General features: G+C 48.8%; 1 protein-coding gene across 16 annotated transcripts in view; it reads right to left on the bottom strand.

Annotated features, from left to right (window-relative positions):
* PTPRS (protein tyrosine phosphatase, receptor type S) overlaps positions 1-20,782 on the bottom strand; it is a 158,552-nt gene that overhangs the window by 57,912 nt on the left and 79,858 nt on the right. For 8 of the 16 annotated variants that reach the window (XM_027706164.1, XM_027706162.1, XM_027706155.1 and 5 more), the window contains 5 exons: positions 14,395-14,583; positions 10,925-10,933; positions 7,131-7,148; positions 4,541-4,651; positions 2,265-2,276 (listed from right to left, as the gene is read on the bottom strand). In XM_027706164.1, the coding sequence (XP_027561965.1) occupies positions 2,265-2,276; positions 4,541-4,651; positions 7,131-7,148; positions 10,925-10,933; positions 14,395-14,583 (339 nt within the window). The remainder of the gene's footprint in view (positions 1-2,264; positions 2,277-4,540; positions 4,652-7,130; positions 7,149-10,924; positions 10,934-14,394; positions 14,584-20,782) is intronic. The other 8 variants (XM_027706167.1, XM_027706160.1, XM_027706159.1 and 5 more) reach the window with 3 other exon arrangements.

A 20,782-nucleotide genomic window follows, 5' to 3' on the forward strand; every position in this document is an offset into this window, starting at 1 on the left:
TGATATCATTAATATTATTTTTATTGGCTTTTAAGGAAGAATTTAATCTTCAAACCTTCTCAGATCACAAGAGATTCTACCAGCAGCAGCGCGGTTTGGCCACGTTAGAAATACTTTAGGAAAGAGAAAATAAACAAATAAAAAACAATGGTGTATAAATCCCTTTTTAATTGCACCTAAATCCTGAAACTTAAACTCCTAGTCATGAAGGAAAATCCTGTAATTAGGAGTGATTATCACCTTTTAGTCCTAGGCAGGAGGGAGGTGGGATGGGAAAACCTCATTTCGAACACTATTCCTTTTCTCTTTTTTTTTCTCTTTTTTAAATATAGAACAAGCCTTTTTTTCTTCTTCTTCTTTTTTTTTTTCTTTAAATAGAGCCTTGGGGCTGGGGGCTGTTTTTTGGCTATTGTTGGCATCCAAGTCAGAAGAGCCACAGCTGGTCTCTTCCCAAAGACATTCCCAAGAGCGCAGCATTTCGGAGTGGAACCCTCGTACCTATGGGGAGGGGGGAGAGACTTGAAAGGGGGAGGGGAGAATACCAGCACTGAGGGTCCGAGCACTGAAATCTCAGCATTTTAAGAAAAAAGAGAAGGACAGACAGAGAGAAAGAGAGAGATAGAGCAAGAGAGAGACAGATACTGTGTCAATACTGCACTGGATTTCTCAAAAATCACACAGCTTTAATACCTGTGCCCTAGGAAAGCCACTCCTTTGGTAGCTGGTTGAGGTGAGGACTGACGGGCAAAGGGAAAGGCATATCCAGGGAAAGGGCTGGCATTCAGTTCTGCACAGGGAAAGCACCAAGCACCACGGGTACCACTGACACACTGCAAACCCCCTGTTCACTCTCCCATGTGGCCCAGGACGCACACATGGGAGGCAACAGGGGCTTCGTGGGGATAAACAGGGAGATGAGAAGAGGGAAAAGAGGCATTTTCAGCTCCAATGTCACTGGTCAGATTCCTGGTGGCTGTTTGCAGTAGCTGCAGCTGCCAGATGTGCCCCAGCAGCCCATTCCAGGGGCTGCCACAGCTGCAGCTCTCTCCCCACGCTCCTTTGGGAAGGAGGGCTCTACCTTTGCTGCACCTGGCTGGGATTCAAGGTGCCTTTACCAGGCAGTAATGGATAAATGACAGGGAAGGGAGCGGGAAAATACGGAGAAGCAGAGCCAGGAGGCAGCTGCCTGGCTGCCCTTCCCTGCCAGGACGAGGTGTCACCCTCCTCCAAGGAATTCTGCCAGGCTCCACCGAGGAGCTGGGCACTGCCTGGCCATGGGGCTCTCCATGCACACGTGGGTGCTCCAGGAGAGACAACACCGTGGGCTTTGGGAACAGCAGGAACCTTTCTGGGAGCAGGTGAGCTCCTGGTGGTACTGGAGGGAAATGGGCAGTTCCCAGTGAGCGAGCTCTGCACTGCTGGGGAAGCCCTTCGGAGCAGGGATCAGGGTTTGGCTTTGTGTGCAGGATGTGGAACAAGAGCCACACCTCGAGAGATACGTAAGTAATAACGTGACCCGGGGGCTGCCCTAACTCCTGGAACGACCCCCCTGGGTTCTCACCATCTTTTCCACTTCCCAGATCCCTCCCTCCCCCCAAAACAAAGGCTTGTCCCAAATAGCAGGGCTTCCATGGACAGGCGTTAGAGCTGTGTGACTCCTTTCCTCCTGGAGGGGTTGAGGAGTTCAGTTACCACCGGGTGGGCAGGAACACTGGCTTCTCACAATGCGTTTGGAATAAACTACAGCACAGCATAACCAATCGAAACAGAAACAGGAAATCAAGAGAAAAGCAAAAAACCCAACAGAACCAAAAAAATTTGGAAAGTAACAAGTAAATTCACTTCAAAGAAACCAGAATCGTATAACGGAAAGAAACCAAAAAACTGTACATATTTATATCTCGAAAAAAATAATTCAGAATTAATTTAAAAAGTGGCATGCAAAGAAGATTTGTTACATTCTCCTATCATGCATCAGGCCCAATGTCCAAACGGCAAGGTAACCATGACGACAAAAAAGTGCAAGAACTCAGCAACATTACCAAAGGATGCATAGAGAGGCCCACAATGCAACTCAACTCATCTCCGCGAGACCCGGGAACGCGCGGGTCTCGCTCATCTTAAAGATTTCTTGCTTTTTCTCTTTTCATTTTTTTTTTATAAATTTTTTTCATTTTTTTTTCATTTTTTTTTCATTTTTTTTTTTCTCTTACGAATGTAAAAATGTGGGTAAAGAAAGTAAAAAAGAAAAAAACCACACCAACCTTCTCGTAGCTCTGAGGGATGTTAAGGGGGTTTGATGCGGAACACAATGACATGAGGAGAAGAGAAAAATAGGGGAAACACAGAGAGAGTAAAAAAAGGCCTTCTCAAGGCTGTCAGCTGCAAATTGATTGATTTTTTTTTTTTCTCTTAACCAAAATAAAAGGAAAGGAAAAAAAATGAAGATAGTAACGACCCTCTTTCCTGCCTTCCTAACGCTCCCCCTCCCATCCCACTGGGTACCTTTAAGACCAACCAAGCTCCATATGGAGGTCAGGCTGGGAGCAATCCTGGCTCAGAATCAGCCCCCACAGAGGTGCTGACCCCAAGAAGGATTCTCCCCTCTTTAAGTCCTTCTGCTCCTTAGAGAAGGGGGAGTGGAGCCTGTGCCGGGCAGGAGACCCGACACGGAGGAGCCCCCAGGCTGGAATTCCGCTCCCCCGGCCCCGTGCTCCCACCAGCCCCACACCCAGCCCTGCTCACACTGACTCCACCATGGGACTGAATAAGGAAAAAAAAAGAAATAATTAGAAGAAGAAAAAGAAAAGCAAAACCAAACCAAACCATTTCCTTGCAATGTTCAAACTTACAACTCCTATCCCAGGTGGTCTATAGAGACAAGCATGTTATGGGAGAAACAAGTCAATTGGAAACACAGGAGTGTTCGAGACTCTTTTAAAACAAAAAACGGGAAGAAAAATGTGCATGAACTCTCCCTCCCACCAAAGCAAATCCATTTCAGAAATTTGTTACCTTTCCACGATATTAACACACAAGAAACAAGGAATTAAACAGCATGAAAAACACCCAAACCACAGGCCGAGCTGGTACCCGCTGCTTTCTGCACTCTCTCAGCTGGTTAGTGCTGGTTTCAGGCAGGCCCAGGTACACACAGGCTAACTGGGATAGAAAGAGGGCTATACCTGGAGCCCACTCATCCAGGTGTGGAGACAACACCATGTTACAACCTTTGTCTCCTGGGTAGTTTCCGAGTGGCCAGAAAAGTAGAGGAAATTTATAAATAAAAGAATAATAAAAAATGCCCACATTTTTTCCTGCTTTTCTTTTCTTTTTCTTTTTTTTTTTTTTTTAAAAAAAGAACCCAAACCATTCCAGCTAAGCTGTCTGCAAAGGATCCAGCCCTGAATTAATATCAGATCCAGATTTACGTTCCCAAAATTTCGGGGCCCGGGCGACAGGGCGAAAATTTCAAACGCAATTTTCCAGCTGGCCACAAAAGGCTATTTAAAAATTTAGCTTGGAAACATTAAATTATTAAAAGCCTTCTCTCCATGTGCATGTGATTTAGTGAGCGTGAGACACGAGAGAGAGAGAAAGAGAGAGAGAAAGGAGTGCACACAGGAGCATGGCTCTGCATTGGGCTGCAGAGTAACGTGAGTGTAGGTGGGAGGCGCTTCCTCTGTCGATGGGATGGAAATGGGAACAGTTTGCTGGGATGTAACTTTTCTTTTTTCCTCCCAATGGTTGTTTTTTTTTTTTTTTTTAATTTTTTCAAAAAAAGCGAGAAGGACCAGCCCTGCTCTCTCATTACCAAAAGGGATTTTGCTGTGGAAAGATGTTAAACCAAAGCTACACACGAAATATTGCAGGTCAGAGAGATTAAAATAATGGAGAAAGCAGAGAGGCTGTTGGCCCAAGGGGTGGGAGAACATCGAGGGGGCATCGAGCAGAAGCCAATCCCCCTGTCATCTGTTCCCCCTGTTATGGGGTGAAGGGATTGTCACTGAGGCAGGGCTGGCTGCTGGCCCTCTCCAGCTCTCCATGCCCAGGGTTCATTCCCAAGGAACCAGTGACAATTTACTGCTGGCAAAGGGAAAACCAGCTGGGACTGAGGGGAGCAGTGACAATGCAACCTGGTGAGATCTGGGGATACAGAGCTCCGTGGAGGGGGCTGAGAGGGTCCTCCCCTCCTCTCACACCCACACCAGCAGAACTGAAACCTTCCCACTTCCAGAGCGGGGATCCTTTGGGAGAAAGGGGGATTAGGGCCTCTCTGCAGCCAAAGTGATTCATCCCCCTTTGGGCTCTGCAGGCTGACGCTGGCAGATTTTGGGGGGCACTGTTTTGGGTCACGCTCGACTCCTCTGTGGGTGACTCAGCCCTGCACTGCTGGAGGGGCAGCGGGGAGGAAACCGGGGCACACCGGGATCACCACCAGCACTTCCCCTGCTCGGGGCCGGGATGGAATGGGAGAGCTGGGACAAGGGAGGCCCGGGGAGGAGGGAGGTGTGTGCCAGTGAGCCGATGTGCTCCCTACCTCTCACGTAAAGGTTAGCGGGGGAGGAGTAGCGCACCCCGGCGCTGTTGCTGGCCACGCACTCGTACTTCCCCTGGTCGGTCTCCTCGCTGCTCTCGATCTGCAGCCCACCTGGGGAGAGAAGAACACCGCAGCACAGACACCATCATCACCACTTTGCTTTAAGACACCGCAACAGCCTCAGTGTTTTGCTGTTTCCTCCCTGGGAACGCAGGCCGGGAACGCCGAGCCCCTGCGGACGTCGGCTCGTGGCTGAGCTCAGTGTTATGGCTGGACACGTACCCAATGCCATGAGAAAATTTAATCCCCCCCTGCTCTATCAGGAGTTACTCTTTGTCCTGAACCCATCAGCAAAAGCACCAAGTTTTGTGGCTTCTGCAATGCAGGCGTTCTGCACCAGAACTCCCGAAATCAGCCTCAATAATCCATATTACTGCGAGCCCCGGAAATCCATCAGCAGGCAGTTGACTTTCCCTTGCTCAATTTGAAGCAGTGACCATAAAAGCGAAAGGCTTTGTCACCCACTGCTTGGGGAATTTCTATCACCACTGCCTTTGTTTTGTGCTCAAATACCTGCTTCCCAGGAAGCCTATGGGAGATAAGAGTCCCTGTGCAAAGCACCTCACTGGTAGTAAATATTCCCAAGGGAAAGCCCCATAAATACTGCACTGGAACTTCAGAATTGCCTGCGTGGTTTGCATCATCTGGGCCAAAAGGATTAAGGTTTTTCTTAAACCTGTACATTATTGCAGGCTGCAAGAATACACCCAGAGCCCAAACTAAAGATTCCTGTCAGCAAATATGCAGAGAGATGCAGCATGGAAGTACATGGGAGAAAATTGCCTCATTTACCTCAGAAGGCTTCATCCCTGCAAAACTCCAGTTAAAATACATACTACATAAATTATTCAACAGGCTCTCAAATGTTTTATGTATTAGGAGTACATGATTATACTACAGATATGGACAGAGCTCACATGTGGTAAGACTCTTAACTCCCATCTCTGGAAAAAAAAACCCCTAAATACGAAAACCAAACAATTCCAGCTCGGTGTAATAGTATTGATAAAATCTTAAGTGAGAAGAGTGCAAATGAGATCATTGTTGGTTGCAGATACAGCCTTTTCAGGAAGGAAAAACCAGTGTGTTCACATGAGGAGGACACGGAGCTCACGTTCCTCTGCGTGTGCGTGGGTGGGAATGATCCTGTATGGGGGGACATGAGGCTGGGACAGTATTTAGGACAGGGATGGGGTGTGAGTGAGACTCTCACCAGCATCCACTGTGCCTGGGAGCTCCCAAAAGCAGAACAGATAGAACTAAAAACCAAAAACCACCCCCCCATCCAAACCACTAAACCAAACAAAATTCATTCCAAAAGAATCTGTGGGTCTTTTCAGCATAACAAGAGTTAAAACCCAAACTCACTGAAGCTTCACACTGAGCCCCCAGCTGAGCGAATTTCATATGGAATTACAGCTCCAGCTCTGCCTCAGAGAGCTCCACTTGGGTGGAGAGCTGGTCAGTGAGTTTTCCCAGAAATTTCTGTTGATTTGGACAAATCTATGGGTTGTTCCCACTGGTTCCAGACAGGTTTTCTGTGAGGGTCACGAGCATCACTTGCCTGAGTGCACACAGGGCAGATAAAGCCACGCTGCAGAGCAGGAAGGGAACCATGGACTGCCTGGGCAGCTTCCCAAGGGGAATAGGGACTCACCCCTTCCATCCTGCCCACTGCCCACCCTTCCCACCCCACCCTCTGCAGCTCTGCTGATCAAGGCAGTGGCAGAAGTGACACTGCAGAGAGGGCGAGGACTGTTCAGCACTTGTCAGGAGCCAGTAGAGATGATGTGTGAAAAACGTAAATCTCACCTACAGCACCTCCTGTTGCTTTTACCCGCAGAGAATTATGGAATTTTAAATGTGCCAGTGGAGATAAAACCAAAGCAGGGTCTTCCAAGGGGTGCACACCCAATTCCTTCTGCCTTTCAATGACAGCTTGAGGTCAAGTATTTTTTGACTCCATTAAAGAGACAGTGCAGAAGCTACTTACCATGGATCTTTCCCAGAGAAACCTAAGGGTAAGAGAGTGGGGAGGAAGTGGAAAGAGGCTCTGGAGCCAAACAAATGAATAGGCTGAGATGGTAAGTGCTGAAGATCTGCCTGAGCAAAGGACTGGAAAACTCTCATCGCCATCAGCAGCTTGGGAGCACTTTGCACCAATCAAGAGAAGGTCCTAAGTATTTACCAAGCCTTGATAACATTTAATGCTCGAGATAAACTTCAGTCCTTCATAGTCCTGGAGAGATTAGCTCTTAAAATTCTGCCATAAATCTGAGGCAGCACAGCCAGAGACGTTATTAGAATAACAGTATCAGTATTACCAAGTGCACCCAGCAAACAAAAAAGGACATTATAACCATAGATAAAATAAAGACAGGTAGAAAAAAAGAAATATCCAGAGGTGAAGCAGGACAAGAAAACATAACAACAACACGAAATCTGTATTGAGCACAGGGCAATGGAACGGGGTCTGAGTGGAGAGAAGTGTTTGGAGAGTGGGTGAGTGAGTGAGCTGGGGGTGTCTTACCTCGGATCGGTGTACCTTCTGCAAAGAAAACAAAGAAAAGAAGTGAAAAGACTGTAAAACCCCAAACACCTGCACTGCCCGTGGGAAAAGGACCTGAGTCAAGGAAGACAGTTCCCAGTAGGAAACTTCCTGCTCTACCTCATCTTAAATAACAGGGACACTGAAGAGGGCTTGGTGTGCTCAGGGTGGGGGTGCCCTTGTAAGCAGCCCAATTCAGCTGGCTGTTTGCAGAGCCTCTGTGGCACCTGGCTTGGAAAGTATTAAAACTGGCTCCATTTTGTTGCTAAGAATGCAAAGATAATCTTCAGGCTCTCAGCTAACATCACTGTTTGCTACTTGCAGAACATGTGATGACCCTGCATTTACCTTCATCACTCCTGGGAAAAAAGGGCTGGCATTATGGCCCTGTTAGCCCAGACAGGGAGAGGGACATCCAGTACCTTGCATCACATTAAACTGCAGGTTTGATCCCACCTTTGCTAGCAAATTCCCAGTTCCAAACTTTAGTTATTGGCACAGATGTGCAAGGAATTCAGTACATGTCCTGCTCGGGACCTTCAGTGATCCCTCACAGCTCTGCACAGGGACTGAAGGCAGGTGCTGGGCACTGAAGGCCAGGCTGCTGCACAGGTACAGGGCTACCTGGGTACCTCCTGCAGCTGCTCTGGGACCCCCTAATGCCAGTGAGGAGGGGGCTGTATGGAGAGAGCAGTCCTGCTACACTTGCCTGCTGACTGCCTCTTCCCTGGGTTATTTTATTCCAACCCCCTCCTGTTGAGTCTAAGAGCCCAACCCGAGTGTTCAGGTCTCCCAGGGGAGAGGGAGTGATGCTGTGCTGGGTGAACCAGGCCACAGTCAGGGGTAAAATCACTGTCCCCCCCATCTGACCTCCTGAGGTTGCAACCAAACCATCTTCCTTTGAAAACACGGCAGGTCCTTTTGCTCACGGGGGCATTCAGAAGTGTCACACAGTTTATCAGAGAAGGGGGTTTAGTTGGTGGGTTTTTACCCCAATCCTGAGAACAGGGCAGATCCCGCAATGCCAAGTGTTGCCTCTCCCTAGGGAGAAAGGCAAGAGCTCCTCTGCAGTGGGTGACACTGCTGCCACTCTGCAGCACCTCCCAGCCAGGGCTGTGGAGCACATTCAATGATAAATATCAGCCTCTCCCCCTCTCCTCTCCCCCACTGAGGTACAGCAGAGTTATTACCCCTCTTTACACACGGGGAATCCGAGGTAGAGGTGAAGCAACTTGCCCAAGGTCACGGAGGGAAGTCTGTGGTAGAGGCAAGAACAGGAGTCAAAGCCTCCTCCGTGCCAATCTTCTGCCTTAACCACCAAAAAAAGCCCCTTCCCTCCTTATCCTTCAGCCCTGCTCATCCTTCTGCTGCGGTTCAATCCTCCATTCTCAGGATAGAAGGTAAAAATAGAGAGATATTGATTACAGTTCATCTTTATTTTTCAAAGGAGCTGAGGGAAGAGAGGCATTCTAGTGTTAAGGATTAGACTCTAGTTAGACTCAGCTTCTAGTTAAGAGGTTAGGTCATTGGCTAGAGAAAAGTTAGCATCTAGTTAGGGTTAGGAACTAGCTAAGGTTAATGAAGCAGGTTGGTTAGCTCTCAGGACAGAGGTTGGAGAGACAGCGCTTGGAAGAGGTGGGGGAGCGAGGACTTGGGCAGATCCCCACCCAGGAGGTGGCAGGGAGGTTTAAAAAGCAAGAGAGAGAGAGAGAAAGCAGCAAAGGGTTATAGTTGAGTTCAGTGGAAATAAAAACAGCCTCTGATACATCCTTCTGTCTCAAAACTGGAGTGAAAATCTGCCATCTGTGGCACCAATATGGAACAGGGCTAATGGAAAGAGGGTAGAGGAGGGGAAGAGACCCCAACATCACCCACGACTCGAAAGCTCCTTTGGCCTTGGCTAAGCCTGGCAGCTTCCTGAAAAGTTCCCTCTAATTGACAGGAGAAACATGCTGGAAGTTAGAGCTGTGCAAGCACAGACACAACAGCAGTGTTACCTCCTTGTGTCACTGCAGGTTAGTCATTCCCTGCTCCCTCTGAGCATCAGCACTGCCCCTGGAAACGGGCTGTCAGCAGCTCCTGGAGCCAGACTGTCCTGGAGACAGTGCTCTGGGAGAGCAAGGTGAGCCAGGCAACAGCACCTCGGGCTTTCCAGCTCTAACTCTGGCACACAGGTGAGGAGCAAAACAGGTTTAGGAGGATGCCCCACACCAGGGATTGGAGGGGGGCGACACAGAAATTCAGTGGGAATGAGCTCTGTTAACTCTCACGGCAGGAGCAGCAGTTTGGGTGGTGGCCCACACACAGATGGTAGATTTTCAGCGTTGGAGTTTCACATCTAACCAGCGTCATGTTCAACACAGGGGCAGCAGGAACGGTGCTGGAAGAGGGTGTGAACTTGATTAATTACCCTGAGGAACTCTGACAGGTCCTGTAAGGTTTGAGACGGGGCCGTGGGGGTGGGAGGGGAGGCCCCTGTGCTCAATACCTGACTTGCCTGGTGAGCACCAGGGACTGCCCAGTGCCCAGGGCAGATCAAAGGCACCAGCTCTGCAGGAGAACTCTGAGGAACAGCTCACCCCGGATGCTGATTTTCCAAGTGAAAAGCTGGTTCTGAGATGCCACGTGCAAACTACTCATACTGCCTTCCACAGCCTCCCAGGATCTGCAGATCTGCCTATTTAGGGCAAATTTTGAGGCTGCCTGAGCCCAGATGGCCAGCCCAGGGTTTAGCAGCAGAGGCAAAAGGCAGCTTAAAGGCCTTGTCTCTGGATTATAAATGCCCAAGATGGTGCCAGGCAGAATTCCCCGTGCAGGTGCACCCCTCTGTGACAGAGGACGGGGGGCTGCTCTCCACCATCCCTCCCTCTGATTTCCCACAGGCTGTGCCGCCTCCGGATTCTCCCAGCCCTGAAAAGAGGGAGAGGAGGACAGTCACCATTGCCATGGCAATGACAGAAAACACATCCCCACCTTCTGTCAGGCCACGTGTGGGAACACGTGTGTGCTGAGCTGCTCTCCCGAGGGCTGGACGCAGCTTTCTGCTCCAAACAAGCAGGCAAATCATCAAGGGGCTCCTGCAGTTTGAAAAGGCCGGATCCTGGCTGACAGCTGCAATTCCTACGGCTCCGGGAACAAAAGGGGACTTGGCACACGCAGGGAACGTGACGTGAGCTCTGCAGACAGGCTCCTGCCCTCCCCGGGGATGGAGATGATCCAGAGGGGCAAAAGGGGTGTGTGTGAGGGGGGTTCTTCTTATCCTCAGCCCTTCCCCACTGACCTGTGATTTACAGCTTCAATTTGGAAATGCTGCACCCCCACATCTCCCTCCTGAAAAATGCCAATAACCCCGTTAGATGTGGAACTCCAAGACCTCCTGCAGGTGTGAACACAATTATCACAGTTCCAGGGTACAAGCTATTGTGTAATTGGGGAATTCCAGGACAACTGTTGCTAAGAGACCAAAAAAAAAAAAATCTATCCAATCTTAGGAGGTTTATATTTAGCTGTTATCTCTTTATACAGATAAATTAATTGGAATTGTTATTACTATTACTATTCTTTTTTTTTGTAGCCTGCAATACCCCTGCAGAAATTAATTTAGAGGGCAGAACATCCCTACTGAAAGGAGTTAGTAGAAGAAATGCAGAGCATGCCTCTCAAGAAGCTGTTACAAAGGAATTAGTTTAAAGGGCAAGGGTTACAAATCTGCACATTAGCAGGTTTGGGGTTTTTTGGTTCGATTTTTAATTTTTTTTTTAATTGAACAAACTTACCAAAGGTCTCTGAATGTTAAAAAAAAAGTGAAAAACAAAAACAAAAGAAAAAAAAGAAAAGAAAAGCTTGTTATAGCCAGTTATTCAGAAAACAGAAGACACACACAAGACACAAAAGGTTTTAGTATTTCTGTGGTGAGGAAGGTGGCTGGAGGCTGCCTCCAGTGTCCCCCCTAGATGGCACGGCTGAGCAGAGGACATTGGCTCTGCCTTCTGCTTTAAATGTCCCGAGGCAAGCAGAAATATCCATTTTCCAAGACCACTTAAACTCCTGTACAACCCAGGTCTCTAAGGCTGAGATGTTCACGTCGTCTAAGGGAAGCAGGAGCCCAGACAGAGCTTCTTCCCATTCTCCTCCTCCTGACAATTCAGCTTTTCACTCAGTCAAACCCCCAAGCATTAAAAGATTTCCAGCTGCTTGGGAAGTTTATCTGGAGATGGAAAGGGGGAGCAGAAATACCAGATAGAGAAAAGCCACTATGGTTAATGACATATCACCAGTTTCTTGATTAGATTGAAGACCCATGTCACAAATGGGTCCCCAGGATGATGGGAATATAATGACTGTGGTCTCAGGGGCCTGTTTATATTGGCAGCCAAACATTCAGATTTAATATAAATGAGAACCAAATCTGGACACGGTTCATGATTTCGCAGAGTTCCCTGTATGACATTTCACTTGTTCCTTTTAATGAATCCATTTGCATGTTTACCACTAACTCATATATTGATAAAAATCCAGTTCTTAGCACCCTCTGTACTGCAGCAGCACGGCTGCCATCCTGATGACTTCATCTCCAGGGTGGAATTTGGGACTGTCCTGTCCTGCTGCTCCCTCAGCCTGTCCCAGACTCCATCAGGGAGCAACACAGGCACATGTTTGGGGACAGCACAGTCACTAAACCCCAGAATGGTTTGGGTTGGAAGGGACCTTAAACCCATCCAGTTCCATCCCCTGCCATGGGCAGGGACACCTTCCACTAGACCAGGTTGCTCCAAGCCCCGTCCAACCTGGCCTTGGACAATTCCAGCCACAGCTTCTCTGGGCAACCTGTGCCAGGGCCTCCCCACCCTCAGACGGGAGAATTTCTTCCTAAATCTTCCTAGATCTGTTAGCACAAAGTGCAGGGATGAGGCTGGGATTTAGCAGCAGGGTCACTGCTCCTCCCTGCACCCCTGTTCCCAGAGGGCCCCTCAAACACCCTCAGCTGGGTGTAACTGGTAACCCCAAGGTTGGCTGGAGTCCCACTGGTGACCTGTGGGTGAAAGACACTGAAGCTTATTAGCAGTGTCCTGGAGCATCCACTGCCCTGCTGTGTGCTAGTGCCACACTTCTGGCAGCAAAGTTTGTTTTCTGGAAAGATAAATGTATTAAATTAAGTTCTGACTTCAGCAGCTCAAACAGGCATCACCTCACATTCCGGTCACAAATCCATGCCTGAATCTGCTCTGCCGTGGTGTTAAAGAATCCTTTTCCACAGGCCAAAGTGCTGACACAGTACAGATGACCCTGATGTTCATATTTTGCACTTTCACAGGCCTTTCCTTGCAGAACATGCAAGTTTTCAAAGGCCATGAAAGCAGAAATTGGAGAACTGGGAAGTCCCGACTGCCCAGGGACCTGCACTCCCTGCCACACAGGCAACAGGTTCCTGCCCCGAAGGGCAACAGGGATGCTTCAGGCTTTCACCAGTTTACTAATTGAAAGCAGCTGTAAATGAGATTAAATCTCAGCAGGTATCTTCTGATTTATCAGAAGGGCCAAGGGTTCACTCTGAGGTCAAGCAATTCACCGGAATAAAAACGCAGCACTCAGGTGGCTCTGAGGAAAACACCGGATCAAATCCAAAGGCATTCTAGCAAGATGATGAATGTATTAAAAATAATCTGCCTGTGCATTACTCACACTTCAGTTCACGGTCACAGAGCGTGATATAATTCTAGTTTACCTCTCATTATTTATGCTGAGTGATTTTTTTTATTTGCAGTTGCCTCAGCTGTTATGATAAAACAGGGAGGTCAATCTCATCTGTGTTCATGGGATTTAACAAGCCATTCTAATTCCACAAAGCAGTTTAAGGATCTCCTTGTAACTTTGCTTCACTGAATAAGGAGCATTTATGCAGGTGTGTAAAAGCTGCATTAAACTGGAGCTATGCTGAAGCTTTTCCACTGGTGGCCCAATGAACTAAAAATCTTTATTTTTAGTAGAGTCTTTGCCAAAAAGGGTAAGACAAAAACCTGGTGGTTCCATGCTCTGATATTCAGATGCAGCAGGACATAGGCAAAACTGATTTTTCCAGAGCCAGCAGAGATCTGGGCAGAAGCAGCTGGTTATAACTCTACTGGACACCTTGTAAAAGGTCTAACACAAACAAAGCAACCCCAGTGGCTTCACTGAAGCCTCTGCTTTCCCTTTGCCTACAACAATGCCTCTTTTTGCCAAAAAAAGACTTAAAAATGCTCCATCTCTCTTGGCCAAAGAAATCTTCTGAGCAGCTGAAGTGATGCTGGTCCTTGCTTGGTCCAACCTTGGACATGTTTTCTTTAGGCTGGGTCTCAGCAGTCGGTTCGAGCAGAATGTGAAAAGGATTATTTCCTGGGTTGGCTTTTGTCAAGAGGTAAAACTTCCAAAGCTTGCTTCATTTTTGCAGCTCTCAATGGGAGTGTTTTATCAGTAGTACTCAAAAATAAATCCACCTATGCCCTCCTTGCATGCTCTCACCCAGCAAAACTGGCAGATTTAACAAGTATAAAAACAGCTCCCGAAACGTGAATATTAAGAGATGTCACGTTGCCACACACACACACACACACAAAACAGCAAACATAAAACAAACAGGAGAGACAGATGGACAAGCAGATGGGGAAAGATGGAAAACTGACAAGAGCCACAGAGCTGGGGTACATCTGTTGGTGGGGATGGACTCCATGGGCAGAGCCACCGAGCGCTGAGGGGTCACTCCGGAACATTCCCAACGGCTCCACAGGGATGTGACACTGGAGAGATCCTGCAAGAGCTGCTCTTCAACACCAGCTTTGAGAGGCTCCACTTACACCATCGTGTCTTGACAGCAAGAGGCTGCCTGAGCCACGGGCCCTACACCTGGTGTGTGTGGCCTGAAAAGCCGTCGGTGGTTCTTTCTTCCCTGCCCAGTTCTTGGGCTGAGGAGCAAACCCTCAGCTCCCATCCAGGCCCCGGTTTCCCCTGAGCTGCAAGAGCACCAAGATCCAGGGATCACAGTCACAGTGCCCTCTGGATGGGCACCAGCTTCCCTTCATGTCAGCTGGGCAGCAGGGAAGGCCAGGAGGGCTCCAGGTGGAAAGGATGCGTAAGAATACGAGTCCCAAAACAAACAAAAAAATTGAACGGCCCCATCCACAGCAGTGGGGCCTGTGTCTGTCAGGCCTCTCCTGTGCTTCAGAAACCTCTTGGTCTCAACTCCTCCAGTCTCCCAGCCAGGCCTTACCTGATCTCAGCTGTTTTATTCTCCCGTTGCTGGCGCTGGGGTCGACGGGCAGGAAATCTTTGAACCAGGTGATCTCTGGGTCGGGGTTCCCGCTGGCTGCACAGAGCATCGTGGCCGTCCGGGTCCGCTCCACCACCTTCAGCTGGGGCCCCATGTCAATGTTTGGGAAGCCGGGAGGCAACTGGTCCTCTGGAGGTGGACAGCAAAGGGAAGGGGTTAAACAGGGACCAGGGCAGGAAATGGAGCTGTTCAGTGAACGCACCAGGGAAAGCATCAGGCAGACTTGCTGCCCTGGGCCAGGCAAGTTAAAACAGTAAGTGGGCCATACATGGGTTGTGAAAACACATGGTACAATAAAGTGTAGCAGCTTGTCCATTTTATGTGATCATCTAACCTCCCACAAGAAGATTCCACACTTAAATGCCATTTTTAAAACCCTTTGGGGCACAGGAATATGGAGTCACAGAATCATTAAGGTTGGAAAAGACCTCCAGGATCACCAGGTCCAACCTTCAACTGAGTCCCACCTGCCCACTAAACCATGTCCTCAAGTGCCACGTTAACTCATTTTTTGAACACTTCCAGGGATGGGGACCCCACCATTGCCCTGGGCAGCCCCTTCCAATATTTAATCACTCTTTCAGTGAAGGAATTTTCCTAATATCCAACCTGAACAACTTGAGGCTGTTTCCCCTCGTCCTGTCCCTTGTTCCCTGGGAGCAGAGCCCGACCCACCCCCGGTTGCACCCTCCTGTCAGGGAGCTGCAGAGAGGGAGAAGGTCCTTCCCCTGAAGCCTCCTTTTTTCCAGGCTGAGTCCCCCCAGCTGCTCCTCATGATGTTCATCATCATGTCAAAGTTCCTCCAGGTGAAGCTCTGTCAGGTCAGTGAGTGGCACTTAACTGGTTTTTACAGCAGAACAGAGCACAGGGGTGGCAAAGCTCCCTGCACTGCAGAGAACAGTCTGTACAGTCACAGTTAAAAGGAAAGGGTTCACCTTCTCCCTCCAAAACCTCACAGCACGAAACAAACTACACAAGAGAAATAATGAAAGAACCCACGTGGAAAGGGCTGTCAAAGACACAGTGGGACTGGGAGAGAAAGGAGAGGAAAATCTCATCCAGCTGCAGTGACCAGAGGGGACACACGTAACAACAATCCGCCAAGTGCTGTCAGCCAGGGTGTGATTCCCACATTTATTAATTCCAAGTGCTGCTGCCCTCCCAGGAGAGGGACGTGGCACCAGCACCCAGCAGAGAGGCTCAACTGAGCTTCCTGCTTCTCTCAACCCTGCCTTTGCCTTCCCTAATGAGGGTGAGGAGGGCAATCCTGACCAATGCTGACTAATTTGTGGTAACTCGTACAAAACCCCAGTGCTTCCCCTGTAATATTTGTCACCACTTCTTAACTCCTGTGGAATGGAAAAGAGCTGTCTCGTGCTGGCTGATACAGCTCTGGAACATGCCATTTTTCCCCCTCCTAGAAAGTGAGTGTCTGGGGGAGGGCAGCTTGGAAGGAGGATGCCAGAACCAGGGTGAGACTTGAGAGGGATTTTCCATCATCTCAAATGAGCCATGTCAAGGAATCACAGCCTCGGGAGCCTGTGGCATTGAATCCATCTCAAAAGCAGGTGAGGGAACAGAAGGGAAATAACACAGAGGATTTAAAAATGGTGGGATTTTCTAAAAAGGCAACATACATCACAACCAGCTCCCCACTGAAACCGGTGGGAGCTCTCACAGCAGCACCAAGACGGGGTTGGAGCCCCTGGCCTTGGTTGGGAGCCACCCTGCCAAACTGCCAACACACCAAGAGCTCATTTCTTAAGGCTGGCACATGATGGATCGGGAGGAATGGAGCAAAACTACATGTGGCTGAACCCAGAGATGGTGGGACAAGAGTGGCCTTGCCACGGTGGGGGCCTTTTGACAGAATCAGAATGGCTTGGGTTGGAAGGGACCATAAAGATCATCTAAACCCAGCTCCCTACTGTGAGGGACACCTCCCACTAGAACAGGGTGCTCAGAGCTCCATCCTGTAAGAGAAGCAGAATCACCAGATCCCAGCTCTGTGTGAGCTCCAAACACATGTGATTTGGGCAAGAGCTGTTCCACACTGCTGTGCCTCACACTCAGCTTCTAAAAATCTATAAAATCCTGAAGGCAGAGCTAAAGGTGTGTGTGATGCTCTGATACCTGAGGCCAACAAACTCTGTCCAACTCCGTTATTAGCAGTGCACAGCTACTGCAGGGAAAAAAAAAAGGATAAATGCCTCAATTGTGTGATAAAAAACGTGCATTGTTTCCTGCCTCTGACCATTGTTGGAGAGTTATAAAGGATCTATTGTGACTCACTGGAGAGTGAAGTGTATTAACCACACCTCTCCTCATGGAGCACAGGAATCTGACCACAAACAGAACCACGTCCCATTAGAACTGCTCCAGTAATGCAGATCTCCCAGGATGGACAAACATTTGTATAAGGGTGTCACTTCATCGAGAAACAGAATCACAGACTGGTTTGGGTGGGGAGGGGCCTTAAAACTCGTCCCATTCCACCCCCTGCCAGGACACCTTCACCTATCCCAGCTTGCTCCAAGCCCCGTCCAACCTGCCCTTGGACACTTCCAGGGATGGGGCAGCCACAGCTTCTCTGGGCAACCTGTGCCAGGGCTTCCCCACCCACAGGGGCAGCAACTTCTCCCTAATATCTAATCTAAACCTGCTTTCTGTCAGCTTAAAGCCATTTTTCAGTTTCAAGCCATTTTGGTGCACCTGAAGCACCTCCAAAGCAGAACATTGCATCCTAAATTTGAACTGTGCACACACACACACACCTTTCACCAGGGACTGGACCAGCCCTCTGAGCTCACCAGGCTGTGCTCGGGCACTGCAGGACTCTCCAAACCTCCTGTGCTGCAAACCCCCAGCCCCCCCAGGAGTGAGCTCAGGACAGGGGGGCCCAGGGAATTGCTGTGCCTCTGCACAGCTTTCAGCCAGGCTTTTAACATCTTCTTCCCTTCCCTCCTGCTCTTTCCCCAGCCGTGCTGAGCGGTGAGGAGCCGCTGCCGCATTGGCTGCAGATGACATCATTATTGATCACTGCTTTTATCCTGCTCCCTGGTGATGCTGCTCCACCTGCCTCCAACCCCAGCCCCTTCCTTCCATGAACCAATTAATCCACAGAGAGAATGATCCTCTGCCTGGTAGGGTGTGTGTGTGTGTGTTTGCACATGTGTGTGTGTTGGGGGAGGCCTGGTACAACTATTATTACTGAGTGTTTCTAATTAAACAAAAATGTTAATCTCGCAGCACAATGTGCAGAATTCCTCTGAGTTTAATTAAAACAACTGCGACTAGAGGCGTGATCAGATTTGAGGATCAGATCATCGCTGAACATCACACACTGCTCTGATTCAAGTGCTCAGATTTCCTTCCTGCCAGGGAAGTGAAACTGCCTCCATCCCCTAACAACTGGATTCCCTGTAATAATGCAATTACAACCTCAGCACAATCCCCACAAGACATGCACACACAAGCCCTGCCACCCTCCCCATCAATCCCCAAGCACCACCCCAAGCCTGTTCCCGAATAAATAAGGAACGGTTTGGGTTGTGAATTCTCTTTCTGAAAGCAGCTCAGGCAACTGCAGGAACAAAAGAACCAGACACAAGCTGGAGATGCTTCAAGGGCACATCTGGGCAGCTGCTGCTGCTGGAAATTGTGCTGGTTTATGCAGGCAAACACTTCCCTGCGTTGCAGTTGCCACATAAATGGAGCATCCCAACACCTCGTTCACACCTGAGCTTGGACTGAGCAGTTTAAACCCCCCCAAAGCTGGTGAATCACCTCAAGGCCACTGAACAAAGTAGAGTGAGAAAGGATAGGGGAGGAGGGATGGAGGGAGGCAGGGAAAGAGCACTTCAGCTCTCATTTATAATAAATCCTACCCGAGGACACGCTCCGTGCTGGAGGACGCGCCCGGATCTCACCTGGGCACACAAACAAGGGTCCCCGGCCCCAGCGAGGGGACAGGGGTGCTCCCTGTCTCCTTGTCACTCTGGAAGGTGGCAGCTCTGGGTTTAGCTAATTAGCTGTGCTGGAACAGAGGATGATAAAGAGAGATAAAGCGGGTGTTGCTGCCGCTCTTTCCCCCCGCAGGGTGTGCACGGCTGGTTAATAATTTAGAGGAAAGGAGGGTGTGAGCGTGCACAGATGCGCCATGGACTCGGTGCACAAAGCCACGAGGATGCTCTGAAGGGAAGAGGAGGAGGGATTTTTCCCTCTCCTCTGGAGATCTGAATGCTGAATGGTCTCTACACAGTCAACTGTCCTCATTCAGGGTGGAAAACCAGGAACACAGAGATGAAGCAGCTCGAGTGACACGACTTTTAAGCAGAATGAGGATCAAAAGCCAGCATTCCTGAACTCATCGCTGTTCTTGTCATTAAGTTCACGAACAGCTACAGCTGTCCTCTCCCCAACAGGTATCCTGGCACTATACACCTTGTGAAACTACATCAACAGGTTATTTCCACCCATGTGTCTGTACCTGTGCCTCAGGTACCTGTTATTTCCCAGCCAGACAACTCTAATGCAGGGAGGAGTCTCACGCTCTGGTGACTCCATTTCTTTAGAGCTGAAAGGTTTACTATGAAAACAGTAATAGCCTAACAATGTTATTAAAAAATTGTAGGCTTACAGGCAATAAATACACACTTAGATATGTGTGTTGGACTCCAAAATAGTGCAGGTAATGCCTGTGTTCCCTAATGTGTCCCTACGTGCCCTCCTTCTACAGGCATCTGAGTTAAAATTACTTTGATGTTATTCATAAGCTACAGAACTAATCTGCTGTCAACGTTGTCCAATTTTCAGGTCACTACAAGAAAAGCAAAACAAGTCAAGTTTGAAGAAGGACTGCCAGGAATTTTCCAAATGGCAAGGTAACATTTCAGAGGGGGCAGCTTCCCTCTCCCATGCGCTCCCCTGGGACTCGCTGTTCTCTGCTGAGCATCCAGAGCTGCTTGTTGTTTACCTTTGGCTGATTTAAAGCCAACAATTACACAAAAACCAACAGAACAGCAGGGATCTTGCTAGAACTTTGTACATGCCCACACCAGATGTGTTCTTGGAGTAGGAATGTGTGAGGGGAGTTTCGGGCTGCAATTGGTAGCCAAACATCTGAATACTTCCTAAAACAAGATCAAGAGGGAATCACTAGAAGAAGTAGGTCTGAAAGTCTGTCCATAGCAGCCTCAATCATACTCCAGCAGCCCTGACATGCCTAACAGCCTGTTCTCCTCAGTTTTCCAGAGTGCAGAGCCCTCAGGAACAGCAGGCACTGGCCAGCACGGAGCGAGCGATGGATCAGGGCACGGTAAATCCTGTTCCGTGACATTGAACTGGACTAATCACTGGGTTTTATGGGAACATACTGCATTTACTAACAGCTCACAAAGGTAACCTCCACAGAACTCTACCAGCTCCCACAGGCTACTAAAGAATTGGAGGGAAAGTATAATCTGTATACAGGAAGTAATAATAATCATTGCAATATGGATCTGTGGATACAGATGATATAAATGTAGACATAGATAGATACAGATGGAATCACAGACTGGTTTGGGTTGGGAGGGATCTTAAAGCTCATCTCATTCCACCCCCTGCCATGAGCAGGGACACCTTCCATTATCCCAAGTTGCTCCAAACCCTATCCAACCTGAACACTTCCAGGGGTGAGGAGTCCACAACCTCTCTATGCCTGTATCTATCCCAGGACATACAGATAGAGATACAAATGTCTTTCCTGGGAGTGGGGAGCTTAGAGAAACTCCACCAACTGAGAGCTGGGGTGTCTGTGCCAATGACCTTCCTTCCTGTCCAAGTTATAACGAAAAATAACAGCAGCTGGAGTCAACAACAACTGGAAAATGCTTCCCAAAACCAGTCTTTCTTCAAGCTCTGCAGGAGTCAGGTTTGCAGGCACTATGTCTAGCCAGCTGTGGAAAGAACAGCCAGTCTCCACAGCCCTACCAAACTGGGATCCCTGGAGAAGCAGAGCAGGAAGGACAAACAAGCCAGCAGAGCTGGTGTGAAGGGACTCTGTGTGAGTTGAATGCTGTCCATCACAGCTTTGCTCCTCAGAAGCTCCCAAAGGTTTCCTCTCCTGCAGTTTCCTGTTTTTAAGTGAAGGCACACGGGTTTCTATCAGGGTCTGATCCAGGAGTAATCACGTGGATAAGCAAAAATGGGTTTACTCCCAATCCCTTCAGCAGCTGCATCTAGTAAGGAAAAACATTTCATTTTCTCTTCTGAAAAGAGAAAATATTTTCTGCGTTATTTTCCATTCATGGGACTGCCCTGGTGCTGAGGAAACCCTCTAATGTTC

This window comes from Neopelma chrysocephalum, unplaced genomic scaffold (assembly GCF_003984885.1).
Source record: "Neopelma chrysocephalum unplaced genomic scaffold, ASM398488v2 Primary Assembly neopelma1_365, whole genome shotgun sequence".
NCBI lineage: Eukaryota > Metazoa > Chordata > Aves > Passeriformes > Pipridae > Neopelma > Neopelma chrysocephalum.